The following is a 13,868-nucleotide window of genomic DNA, read 5'->3' on the forward strand; positions in this document are numbered from 1 at the left end:
TGTTCTTGTTCCTGTAAAAAACCAGCTTTAACACAGATGCAGGCTCCTTTTCTCCTCTGGTGAAATCAGTAAAGATGAATAAAAACACGATGCAGACCCACAGGTTTGAAATTTGGTGTCGTTTCAGCAGCTGTTATTAATGTTACCGTGAGGTTTACATCTGATTGCGTCATTTATGCCACAAACACAAAATAACATCTGTAGTCGTTCAACAACACACAGCTTTCAGCCAAAGTTGTGCGTGAGTGCTGAGGGGTTTACTTTTGTGCCCCTCACAGGGTTTTGGTTGTGAAGGTGAGCGCGGGGAGGACTCTGATCTCTGACTTCTCTGCTTATCCTGCTGCAGCAGTTTTCATACCACAGATAAATGTTGTCGGTCATTCTCTGTCACTGACCGGTGACATGTCCGTGTTTTCAGGTACAGTCATATGTTGTCTCCTCCCCAGACACTGAGAGCAAACACACACTGCACAGACTCAGCCTTGGAAATGACGTCTGAGACCTCACAGTGAGCAGTAAAGCTTTTTCTTCTACCGGAGGCTGTTTCAAAGAAGAGGAATCTTTAGACCGAAAGAGAACAGCTGATCAAAACGAGCTGTGAGATCCGGTGTGGCTGGAAGGACGAGTGGGGCTGACTATGAGCGTCTTTTCCTCTTTGACTAAATTTAAAAATTTGGAAATTTTTGAGAGTTTTCCAAGTATTTTTCTGTGAGCTGTGCAGAAATGATGCAGAGGACAGACGAGGAAGTGAAAGCATGAAAAGAAGAGTAGACACACACTTTTACACCAGCTTTGTTTAAGGTTGTGTCACTCGTGGATTTCAGGGGCTTGTTCTGTTTCCAGGGTGGATAATGGCTTCAAAAAACAAGAATTAGGTGGACAAGATTTAATTTATGTTGGACTCTCTCTAATCCTCACAGTGCCAAAAGGCTCAAATGTATATACAAATACAAAATATATCCAAAGTCCACACCTTCGGGCTATAATGAAATTCGTGGCTTCCCACAGGGGCGAGCCAGTCGCCTTCTGGAGAAAAGTTTTATGGTCAGCTGAGACAAAGACCGAGCTGTTTGGCAACAATAACCAGTTTACGTTAGCAGGAGTAAAGGTGAGACTTTCAAACCTGAGGCGGTGGCGGTAGCATCGTGCTCTGGGGCTTTTTATTTTACTGCCAGTGGTGATGGTATGCTGCACAAAGTGGGAATAATGAAGGAGGACTTCATCACCAGTTTAAATGAACTCTAACCATTCTGCTAACAAGAGCGGTCAAATATTCAGCCAGAATTACGCCAGAAGCTTGTTGATGGTTTCCCAAAGCATCTGGTCGAGGTGCAACTTGCTACAGGACATTTAAGCTCATGTTAGTTTGGCTGTTTGTACATATTTGAGTCTGAAAAAAGTTCAATGAAATCATTACAAGCATAAAATTACAACAATGTTCATGCCCATGATGACTGGATGTGATCCTCTGACCACAGCGGCACATATGTTTTTATTGTGTTAGAAAATAAAAGCATGACATGATTTCTGAAGACCATGAAACCATGAACTGAAGCTCTATCAAGAGCTCACTATCCTGCAGCACCGGCTTCTAGAACCGTCCTTATAAAACAAAAACAGCATCGACTTTTAGGGATTTGCTTACCTGAAACCAAACATCTACATCTATCTGCATTTTGTTATATTTTTGCACCAAGATGCCTTTTCTTCTCTTAGAGAATGTAAAATAGCACCTGAAGAAGCTTTGGTGGACACATGGATCTACAATGCCAGAGGATTGTATAAAGAGGCTGGTAGATAACGTACCCAGAAGTCACTGCTGCACGTTTGTCTCATGAGGCCAACACACTCGTAAAAATAAAGCAATCTATACTTTTATTTCCAAAGCGTTGGCCAATCAGAACTGTTGGGCTTTATGACAGAAAACACTTTATGACTGAAAATGCAGCTCTATCATGCAGCCAGATGTTTTTCTCTGAATCCTGTCAGAAAGGAGAAGAAGTGGAACCAAAGGGGAACCGTGACTTCTTAGAACACACTGAGCCATGAACGTGGCCGTCGGATATAAAGGGAGCAGCGAGCAGCTCAGAGCACATCAGCCCTGCACATTCAAACAGAAGAACATCTGTCTGTGTCGGGAACCATGAAGACTCTGCTGGCTCTCACAGTCCTGACGCTCATCTGCTTCCTGAAGCACAGCTCTGCCAGTGAGTACCGCTGACCTCTGACCTCTGAGCGCCGTGAGTCTGAGCTGCACTCGTATTAACTCTGTGTGTGTGTCCACAGTGCCAGTCGCTATAGAAATGGTGACAAACGGTGTCGAATGCTGCGAGGTCGTCACTAATAAAATCCACATACCAGTGACAAAGGTGAAGCATGTGATGAAGAGCAGCTGCAACCTTGAAGCGATCATGTGAGTATCCTCAGGAGGTCAGGAGTGTTATTATCCCGACTGTTTTTGTTCAGTTTTGTAGCAGCTTAAATTCTCACTGTGACCACCTGACTTTGAAATTCTGTTAAATATTTCTCATCCAGCAAACTGTGAGCTGTGACAAAATAATTAATGTTCTTGCTGTAAAACGGTTTTATGAAATAGGGGTGAACCAATCTATGTCATGTAGATTTCTAATTATAAGTGTTAATACGTTTTCCTGTTGCCACATGTTAAATGCAGCCATTACAACAACAGCATGGTCCGTGAGCTCAGGACTGTAAACTGTAAAACAATAATAATAATGTTGAGGAGAAAATTAGGTGAAGCTAAGTAAATGCAGTGAAATCTGCCTCCAAAAAGATGTTTTTAGCTCTCGGGTCCTGTTCGGATCAGCTTCACTGATCTGTCAGGATCAACTGCCATAAATGAAAACTCAAGTCTTTGCTCTCGTTCGGAGTCACGATTGATCTGAATCAGTTCGACAATAAAGAAGTGCGATTTCTATCAGTGGCTTCTGGTAATGACTAAATGAAATGTTTATTACTTCTAATCAAGTCTTTGCGACGTATATTCCAGTTTCTTCCCGACAGTGAAACTGCACGTGTGTGTTTAAAGTGTGTATCATGTGTTTCTTGCAGAGTCACCACTGTGGCTCGGAGGAAGTTCTGCCTTGATGCTAAATGGAAACATGCACAGATGCATCTGGAAGAATTCAAGAAAAAATCCTCAGCCCGGAAACCCTGAGAGTGATGAAGGAGATCTAAAAACAACAGAAAGTAGTTCCTCTGTGCTTCTGTGCACAAACTGACGTTTGTTTGATTGTGTTTGACTTAGAGCTGGGCGATAGAACGATAACGATATGTATTGCGAAATAACTTTTTCTCGTTAGGAAAATCAAACTGTTGCGATAGACCTCGCCGCTCTTGTCCTCTTAACAAAAAAAAAGAACAGTCAATCCAAATTAAGTAGCGCAGAGCCGAACCAATCACAGCCGCAGCGTCACGTCACGTGACTTGTGACGTACAGCACAAGTGCCAAGGCGCACATGTGTATTTGTTTGGGAAGCAGCCAGCCGCCGTGCCACCGGGTAATGGAGGAATGAGTGTGCCGACTAGAGAAACATCAACCGAGCGTGACCGAAGAGAACACAGATGATGGTTCCAACGCCGGAGAGATTGTCGAACGGAAGAGCCACAGAAGCTCCGTAGTGTGAAGGTATTTCTGCTATTTCAAGTCTGACAAAAACAGAGCAGCGCGCACTGTAAATGTGCCGAAAGCAAGTCTGGAAATACAATAAAGCGGTGCAGCTCAGTCTCTGACTGGAAGCACTGATTCGTCATTCGGCTTTTGTCAGACTAACGTAACTGTTACAGCTGTTTGAAAAGCTCAGCTATACAACAAGGAGAGATTGAGAATTTCCTTTTAGTTCTCAGTTTATTTGATATTGACAAAAGTTAGTTTTGTCTGTTCTTCTGTAAAACAAACTAAGATTTATTTTTAGAATTAATATTTTGTTTCTAAGTGGAATTGACAATTTAGTCTGTTTCATTTGTTCTGTTTTGAAACTTAAACGCTTTAGCGGCTGCCTTTTGTGTAGTTTGCAATATTTGCCTTTATTTATCTGAAAAAGTCTCATGTTCCTTAAGTACATCTACCCTGTTGAACTTATTATGGGAAATAAATATTTAAATAAAAACAAGCTGCTGATTATTTCACATTTTACTTGTGAGCAACGGCACATTTAAATCTTACAAATATAGTTATTTGGCTTATATCGTGATAGATATCGTTATCGCCTGAAATGAAAAGAACATATCGTGATATGAAAAAATCTCATATCGCCCAGCTCTAGTTTGACTGTTTGATTGTGTTTGATTGTGTCTGACTGTGTTTTTGTGAGAACACAGTGTACGTGTATGTTTTGATCTGCTGCAGAACTTTGTGTGGTCGACTGTGATCACACAGAAACGTTTTCAGTTTAAACCTTTTAAAGTTTATTTTTCTCTGATGTCTTGAGCTAAACCAAGTAGTGCGACTGAACTCGTGTCATTGTATTTAAAAGGCTTGATAATTAATGCTTCACCTTAACTTAAAGTATTTTTAAAAGTGCTTTTTTTAAAATAAAACTTTAAAATACTTTTAAAGTACTAAAGAAGGGAATTAGATTTGACATCACTCCATAGTCTCGACTCTTCGCTGCTTTCAGCTTATTTAAGCCATTGTGCAGAAGTCTGGGGCAGTAACTATAAACTACAGTGTCCATCATTTTCAGTGTTATTCATACTAACTCATTGTTCTTAAAATGCTGAGGTTTGCAGATCTAATTGAAATAAAAGTATAACAGAAAGAGTCAGAGCATGTGTTTTTGTTGTGGAGCACTGCACAGACATGAAGCACTTCAAAAAAGAGGCATAAAGATCATAATGAGATCATAAAAATGGTGAATATTAGCGAACGTCTCGGTTTAGTTAGCGACCACTTTGTCCGTATTCACATTGTACAGCAAACGTTCCAACACTGGAGTATTTATTCAGCTTCGATGTGTGCAGGCTGCAAAAACAGGATGATAATAATTTGTATTTTACGTAGAGGCTTATTAGAAAAATGTTCTTATTGAGGTTCATATCAGTAAGGAAGCTGGATAAATGTCAACTGATAATTTTTGGAGAAGAGGTGGAATCAGATCAGCGTGCACGTCCTCCCACTCCTTCTCGAGGGCAAGCCAATCAGAACAGCTGGAGTGAATTTGATTTATTTTTCTCAATGAGCTTTCTTTGTATTGTTTACATGGTCAAAATAAATTAAAGAGAACAAACCAAAAAACTAAAAAATAAAAGTCATCATGCTCAGTAAAATGATCATAGAGGGACCAATGAAATATGATTTTACTGTTACAGTGAAGCTTGGAGAAAATCCACTTGGAAAATCATTGATTGTCCTTCTATATAATAACAACGTTGTTATTGCCCAAAATCCAAACAATGAAGAACTGAAGCAGCAGATGAATGAGCTGGAAATGTAAGTGTCCTGTGTGGGTGCAATAATAAGTCAAATTAAACATATTCTGCCTCGCTGAGATCATTTGTCCTCACTTGTCCACATAATTTTGTCCAGTTGGTGGCGATGTCTGCTTATCTTAGTCTGCCGGGCAGTAACACAAGTTCCCAACAATCCCTGAATGAGGCGCAGCTCTGCAGTAAAAATACTCCAATCCCAAAATACTCCTTGTACTGGAGTATTTTGGGATTTGGACTGGAGACGTATTTTCCCAGTCATCCTGTGCCTCCTCTCTGAACTCTGAGCAACATTTGTCCTTCTGTAACTTCCACCACTTAATCCTTGCCTCTGCCTTCGCTTGCTTCTTCCTTAAAGCCATCCTACAGACTACCATCTGACACCGCCTTGCACCTTCTACACCCATTTCCATGTTTCACAGAAGATGCTGCACATCAGGATTTCTCTCCTTAATGCCATAACCACCCAACACCTCTGCACCACCTTTGTTCCCTACATGTCCACTGCAGTCGTTACATTTAGTCTGTGCTCTTCCACATTCCTTACATTTATCCCTGTCATGACGGAAGGACGGGAAGCATGAAGATGACAGATCATACCATCTTGGATTTCCGAACCAGTTCAGAAGATAGATTCCCCGGCGTCTTAACGCAAAGAATCCAAAACTGGTCATGCTGAAACTATGCAAAACAGCGCCCCCATGTGACAGATTAAGGAAACTGCTGTATGTAGACACTTGTGAGGACTTACAGAAAAGACACAAAAGGACAAATCATAGAAACAAATTCATTTATTGGCAGTAAAATAGTTACACAATGTTCTTTTAAGGAGATGTTGAACCGTTTTGAGGTGAAACGATCAGCCGCACAGGAGTCAGGGAGGATTTCACAAGTGTAAATGAAATAAACGCGGCTTCATGTCAGCGCACACCCGGTTCGCTTCTAAACTCTCCTGAAATTATAACGTAAAGATTACAGAAATAAAAACAAAGCTTTGACGGTACATTTATAACACAAATTACAGCAAAAAGTCAGTCCTTGTGCTTCTTTGCCAGGGCACTCTCGTAAAAGAAATTTTAATCTCAAGAGTTATATTTTTCCTGGTTAAATAAATAAAAATACAATTTTAAAGTTCACAGGTGTCTTTATATCAGGAGTGTCAAACAGGAGGCTCGGGGCCCAGCAAAGACTAATTCGGCCGGTGGAACAAGTGAAGGAAGGCATAAATTTTGCCCTTTTAACTGTATTTCCGTAAGTTTGCAGCTTTTCTTACTGATAAAGACGTCCACCATCCACATTCATACTATAACACAGAAATAAAATAACAGAAAATCAGTTTGAGGGCAGAAAATTTCTTTTTTCAATAATGAGACTACAGTAAAAGTTTTCTGTGAATTAACAAAAACTTGGTGTTTTATAAGTACAGTGTGAGGAATGAGCTCTCTGAACATTTAAGCCCAAAGAGTCAGGCTGGCAGGTTTCTTTCTTTCCTGCAGCTGCTTTTATTTATCACGTAGAAAAACTGAGCTGTACTGTGCAGACTGCCCTTCTTGGTCTCATATGAACACATGTCAGGGATTAAATATGTACTTAAGCTTCTTTACACTGACAGAAAGGCCACTTTCACTGGTCCGGGCCTTTTAACACAGGGTGGGCTGTATGTGGCCACAATGCAAACTGAGTCTGACACCCCTGCTTTACACCTTTATCCAGCAGAAACTGACAGTTTGACAAAAACAGCTTTAAAAATCTCTTCAAAGGGATCAAATCTGCATCATTACCTCACATGAAAATACAAATAAATAAAAACATGAACAATATCTCAAAGAAATATAGTGAAACTAAAACATTTCTTCACATTCATTCTCCTCTCTTCATTACTTTTTAGTCTCTTTAAAGCTAATTCATGTGCAGCTTCTTCATATTGTGCATGTGCCCAATACTGTCCTGTTTTGCATAGTTTAACATTTGATTCCTTCACAGCTTGAGGGGGTCGGACCGCTCTCACATCGCTCTGCTAAATGTGGAGCCATGAAGCTATTTGCTTAGCTGAGCAGAAAAAGGTGCGTCTCTGTAAAGGCTCACAGCGTTTCTGCCAGGATCCAAACCAAGTCAGCTTTAGAGGATTTTCAGCCACTTGTTCCGAGCTCGAGCATCCTGACTTTTACTCTGCTGCAGGTCAGAGACCTCACCAGCTTTTTACTGCTCTGCATCCATCTGACAACAACATTAGTCACATTAAAAACATATTTATTTGAAGTCCCGACAGTAATTATGGACTCTTCCTTAGTAAACTCAGTGCATTTACATGATGCTGTTACTGACCGTGAAACAGTCGATCAGCTGACTGTCTCTCTGCTTCTTCTTTGGTAAATGAAACATACTAAAATCTTTCCTTGGACTCATCGTTGCATTAAAACTCGAGGCTTCGTGCTCAGCTAAGCTAACGTCTCCTGGCCTCAAATTTGCCCAAATGTTGAACTATTCATCTTCTGTTCACGCTTCCAGCCGCTCTGGCATAAAGTGAAGCTACAGCGGCACTCTGCTTTAGTGGCATTTCACATTAATCTGCATGTGCAAACTACTCAAAATACAATAAAATACAACAAAATAAATACTAAAGTGTGAAAGCACATCCTCGTGTCTTTGGTGAAGTCTCTGTGCTTCAGAGGTTAAACCTGCAGGTCTCACAGTTTTAACCGTGTGAGGAAAAAGAGACTTTTTAATTTTAAAAAAACATGGGAAGAAATCTCACTTTCTTTGGAGTTTCTGGTCTGTTGGTTGGACGTTTACTGAAAGGTGGAAACAAGCTGCTTTCAGACGAGTTATTCCAAGAAATAATCAAAAAACCTGACTGACTGCAGTCCTGCCTGATTTAAGTCACTCATTAAACTCTACAGAGCAGACTGACGCTCGGACGGATGATGGATCCGTCTTCATCACAACTCAGTTTTAAACAAAAAGAAATCACCACCAGTTTTCACTTGCAAGTAACGTCTGAATGACGAAGGAAAGTTACAGGTAGTTGGAGATAAAGTGCTATATTAAATAAGCTTGATATGTATTTGCACAAAGCAGCGCAGCAGCTGTAATAGTTTTCTGTCACACAGCAAAGGTCTGAGGCTCTTTGAGGACGTGAAGCCTCTGAGTCTGTCTGCGCTTTAGTGTTGGTGCTGTTTATGATTAAGACTCCAGAATGACCGATCACGGTTAGTTTCTCTCAACTATCCAGACCAAAACAGGCCTGGATAGTTGCTGACATATTGTGGTGTGGACTGGCAGCTTCAGGACAGAAAATCTTCCCTCTGGCTGACAGAAGGTCCTACTTACAGAAAACATTTTCACATGCAGGCAGAAAGCTGTGATAAATATTCTTATAGTGTAAGTGAAGGTGCTGCACAGCTATAAATGGCCTTCAGTGTGAGTAAAGCTTAGTTTCTCAGATCACTTAGTAATTTTGGGCCTTACACAAGTGCAGCCCACCGGGACTTCGATACGCGTCTTCTGGACTCGATATGTGTCTGCGTCCTTACACTTGGTCTTCATCAGGACCACCATCGGAGCCCAAACCTCCACAGAGTTGTAGTCGTTCACCTCGCGCCCGTCGATGATGCATCCCTTACAAAGGCACTCGGCAAAGATGATGTCACGTGGATACCTGCTGTCGTTTCGGTCTATGCTGGAGACACAGACAGACAGAAAAGACCTCAACACGTGCAGGAGACAGTGAACACACAGCAGATTCAGTCAGGACAATACGCGGCTTCTCAAATCAAAGCTCGTTTAATATTAAAGCTGGTAGCTTTCATCTGCTCGCTGGTTCCAGGTTGAACTTCCTGAACCAGCTCAGCAGCCGTCCATCCATTTCTACTCCGCAATAATCCAGCCTGCTCTCTGCACATCCAAACTTTGGATCAGCCACCACCAGAGATGGGCAGTAATGCGTTACTGTAATCTGATTACTTTTTTCAAGTAACTTGACCAACACTGGCCACCACACAGGACGAGAACAGAATACACCGGAAAGTCAGGACTGCACAGAAAGTCACTGCTGCTGCTGACGTGTCCTCCATTCAGGGCTTGTACAAATCTAGAATCAGGAAACAGGCAGGCAACACCACTGCAGACCATCACAGCATGGACCCAACCTGTTCCCACTCCTGCCCTCTAGTAGGCGCTACAGAGCACTGTACGCCAACAGACATCTGTGCAGCTTCCTCCACAGGCCGTCACTCTGATGAAATCTTACTTACTGTCAAAAACATCCACCATACCTGCTGCTGAACCAAAGCATGATGTATATACTCTCAAATGCATCTACATCTCAGCTACAGTCACATTTTCTGGTAACACTGCACCCAGCAATGACATCTGTAGTTAACCTTAAACACTGATTAGAATTAGTTTTTTTAGTCTGCAGCTGACACCTGCAACACACCTGTGTGCTACATGAACACAGACCTGTTTTGTCACATTCTAGTTCACTGAACTTACTTCACTAAGCTGCCATCTCATTTTGTTATTTATTTTTTTACCGTTTCTTGATAACATATACATTTTCCAAATCCTCCATATATAAATATATGCAGTAAATTATTTTTTTTTTTATGCTAGTAAAACAGGGCTGTGAGGAGCCTACTTCATGTACATTTGGCTGCAAGTATTTGTTTACAGCACTTGAGTTAATGATAGTGGTGTATGAATCAGGAATTAGTATTAATCTAAAATAACACTTTTAACTCACTGGTGTGCTACATGCAGGTTTATTGCGGACAAAAGTTAAATACTTTTTACTGTACTTTGAATGAATGACTTAATGTGAGCAACAAAACGGTAAAAATTCTGCTTTTAACATAATTATTTACTTTAACTATGTACTTCATTAACCACAGAGCAGCACATGCCATCTAATGAGATAACGTTCATTTATCCACAAAGCTGAGTGACTCCTTTGGTTTTGTTAAATACAGGGGAAAAAAGATGTGAGCTACATATACATATAACCTTACATATGCACACAGAGAGGCAGATATACAGGCATCTGCCAGCTTATTACTAGTATTATTAACACAACATCGTTTCAAATGTACTCAAATAATTTTACAAATATGATCTACACAAATGATTTCTCATTTCCACCATCATCTAAACTGGCTTCAATAAGTAGAATGGTAAAAAAAAAAAAAAAATCATTAAAATAACATTTTAAACAACTTTTAATAATTTTAAATAAATTACATTTAAAATCAAGTAAAAGTGTGTCGAACCTGCTCCCCAAAGCGCGCTTTAAATGCTGACGATGAGGCAAAGAACAGGTTTGTTTGTTTGTTTGTTGTCTGAGCATTTTTGTCCCTCTGCGGGTTCCATACTTACTAGTAATGCCACGGAGACAGCGCGCGGCCGTTGAGCTCGTGCATTTGCTGGGCAGCCTGTTCGCAGGTGTGTTCGCAGGTAGTCAGATTCTGGTCCTCGCGGGCGTCGCGCTGAAGGCCGAGCTTCTTCAGGTTCACGTCAAACTTTCGCTCGCGGGCCTTCACCTTCTCGGCGCTGAGACACGTGGAGTTGGAGGCGGCGGCGCAGAGCTCGTGGAGGATCAGCAGAGAGATCTGCAAAGTGGCAGAAACACGCGTGAGAGTCAGAGAGAGCTGTCCGCGAGCCCGGGGCGCTAATGTGATGTAATTTACCAACTGCAGGAAGCTCGCGACCATCTTGACTTCGGACGGCTGAGACTGGCGGACGCTCCATTGAAGCTGCTTTAAATACACAAGCGGAGCTCCTACGGTTGCCTGGTTGCCATGGGGATCTCCTCAAAATCAACATTTCCGCATGAGAAACAGTTCGCTGCGGCCCCGCCCCTCTGCTGGCTGTGCGCTGTGTTTGTGACCGGTCAAAAAACGTCCTAACCAATGTTTCTACGCTGACGCGGCGCATGCGCATAACACCGAACCCAAATTAACTTTTTCTCTCTGGAATACTTCTTAAGGTTATGGGTAGGGTTAGTCACAAGTCACCGTCAAATTATAATACGAGTAGGACGATTTGTCAGAGTAGGATGGTTTCTCAGAACACCGCGAGCAGACAGCCTCGTACCTCTAATAAACTCCGCCGTGAGCTCTTTTTAAACATTTCACACATTTCATTGTTGGTTTGTTTTTTTAAAGGTAGAGACAGATGTTTATGTTTTACAGAAAAAGGTTTATCGTCTGAAACGTGAATATTGTCAGGTTTTCTGCAACTGCTGCTGTTCTGATCCTCAACAGTACATCTCAGGGTTTACACATCAGAGTCACAAAAGCTTCTGTCGGCTTCTTTTTCTGAGAGAAGAAGAACTCAAATGAAAAGTTTTCAAAATGTCAACACAGCGCCATGAAACACTGTATTGTATGTATTTAAAAATAAAACGAGGTCATTCCTGACTCTTCACATGGAAAAAAATCCTCTTGGGGTCACCCTGCTCCTGTGAAGTCACTCATCGCTCATATTTTTCTGTAGAAAAATGTGGGAACTTTGTCACGTGGACTGTCAGCATCAGGAACAGCAGGCTACAGAAAAGTGGGAGCGATGAGTTACTTTACAGCAGCGGGGTGACTCATGATGTGTGTTCTCACAATGTGAGTATTTGCATGAATCAGATTGTGATCTTATCTTAATTCCTGCTGCCCCTCCCCTTGGCCCAGTGAGGAAAACCCTAAGATCGTGACAGCTCAGAATAACTCACGAGAATGTGCTGCGTTCAGGCTGAGAGAAGCCGGGCTGATAACCTGCAGGGCCCCTGCCTCATCACGTAGGTCATATAGCCTTCATATACTTCCTGCAAGTGCTTAGCCAAGTGAAACATGTGCTGCTAAAATACAGAGCTGTTTTTAACTTCTTACCTTTTAAAAATGCATCTCAAACGCAAACTGTAGGCACGTATCATAGGCCACATTCTTCGGAGGCCGCATTTGTAGACCGATTACATCACAGCCAGGTGAGGAAGGCTGTCCTGATTCGAAGGCTGCTCCAAATGCAGCCGACAAATGCGCCCTTCTTTTCCCCGGATTTGAAGGATGGCTCGGGTGTATCCTTCATGGCCCAACCTATCCCAGAATTCATAGCGCTGCCCAGCCGATTCCTGTTTCCAACAATGGCGGCAGCTACTTAGTTATAATTTTACTTAAACTATAATTTTGCTCTTATTACTCTTTCTGTGTTACACAAGAATGTAGCTGTAGAAACTTCAAATATCTGCTCGGTTTATCAAGACATCGCATATTTGCAAAAGTGCTCCAACGTTTTCGGAGACGTCTGTTACCCACCAGCTCGATAGCTGACCGGGGCGAACAGCTGACCGGGGCGAGAACAGCGAACTCCCCCCACATCATTTTCAAACCCCCCGCAGTCTTTCACTACTCAGGTTAAACATGATATATAAGTCACTTAGATAACTTAGATAACTTCGAAGGACCCGGCCCACATAGACCGCGAAGGCCAGGTCCTCAGGAGGATGCGGCCTATGAATTGGGACATAGCTTGTGCCTCTGCGGCGCAGCTAGCATGGGGATAACTTTCATAACTACTGTGAGGCTCCACGATCCACCGCTGCAGTACAACGTAGTCCATTAGAGTGAACTGAGATGATGCGACGCTTCCATTCAGCAGCTCTGAACTCCCGCTGTTACTCGGTAACCATGGATACCACAGAGCGGCCTAAACGTGTGCAGCTCGAGTGTGCTGTTTGTCCAGGACTCTCTGAAAATCTCTAATTAAGACTTTGTTCACTCACATGCAGAACATTACACACACCAAGTCATTGTGCAATGCATGAATTTTGAGTGTCGCCTCAGATCACACACAGCAAACAAAGACTGCAGGGTTTGGCTGTGCTGGGTGCGCTCACTGCCCCTCACCCCTGAAACTGTAAGTACATGGTAGACTGTAGACAACCTGATGGACACGTGTGACTGACAGTTTGTTGGCTATCCTGGTTTACTGGCCTTTTAAATTAATGCAGCTTGTGGAGTGAGCTAACTGGAGTTAGCTGGTAACTTAGCACGCCAGCCTGTCATCCAAATGTGGTCACTTCTGGCTTTGAAAGTCTAAGGTGGCAGCAGCCACACTGCTAATGTTCATGTGTCTGACTGCAGAGTCCAAAATCAGTTGTTGACTAAAGATGGTGCCTAATTCCATCCTTTACATACATGCTGTGTCCAAATTCAGCATGAGGACCCGGCCTTCGCGGTCTACGTAGGCCGGGTCCTTCGAAGATAGAGAAAGCCGTAAGTGTGAGGCTGTGAAATGGGACTGTCTGGCCTTCAGCGTCACCGCTGTCTCTGTAGAGTTTAATAAACTCGACCATCTCACACTTCTGTTTAATCAGTTTTTTGTTTGACGTTTATGAAAACTAGAACTTTAATCTCAGCCAAACCGATTTACTCAGG

The 13,868-nt window shown here is 42.3% G+C and overlaps 1 protein-coding gene across 2 annotated transcripts; it reads right to left on the reverse strand.

Annotated features, from left to right (window-relative positions):
• Positions 1–6,249: 6,249 nt before the first annotated feature.
• On the reverse strand, positions 6,250–11,238 carry LOC146639212 (interleukin-17C-like). Of its 2 annotated transcripts, XM_085351213.1 has the most exons (3): positions 11,133–11,238; positions 10,822–11,054; positions 6,250–9,127 (listed from the first exon to the last, which is right to left on the reverse strand). In XM_085351213.1, the coding sequence occupies exons 1-3, from the start codon at positions 11,154–11,156 to the stop codon at positions 8,893–8,895; spliced, it is 492 nt and encodes a 163-aa protein (XP_085207339.1). In that variant the 5' UTR covers positions 11,157–11,238; the 3' UTR covers positions 6,250–8,892. The 2 variants fall into 2 exon arrangements, with proteins under 2 accessions (XP_085207339.1, XP_085207338.1); XM_085351212.1 differs by having other exon boundaries at positions 10,822–11,238.
• Positions 11,239–13,868: the final 2,630 nt, after the last annotated feature.

The sequence above is a fragment of the Diplotaxodon limnothrissa genome, linkage group LG1 (genome assembly GCF_057381915.1).
Source record: "Diplotaxodon limnothrissa isolate DT_005_m linkage group LG1, D_limnothrissa_male_GT1.1, whole genome shotgun sequence".
Taxonomy (NCBI): Eukaryota; Metazoa; Chordata; class Actinopteri; order Cichliformes; family Cichlidae; genus Diplotaxodon; species Diplotaxodon limnothrissa.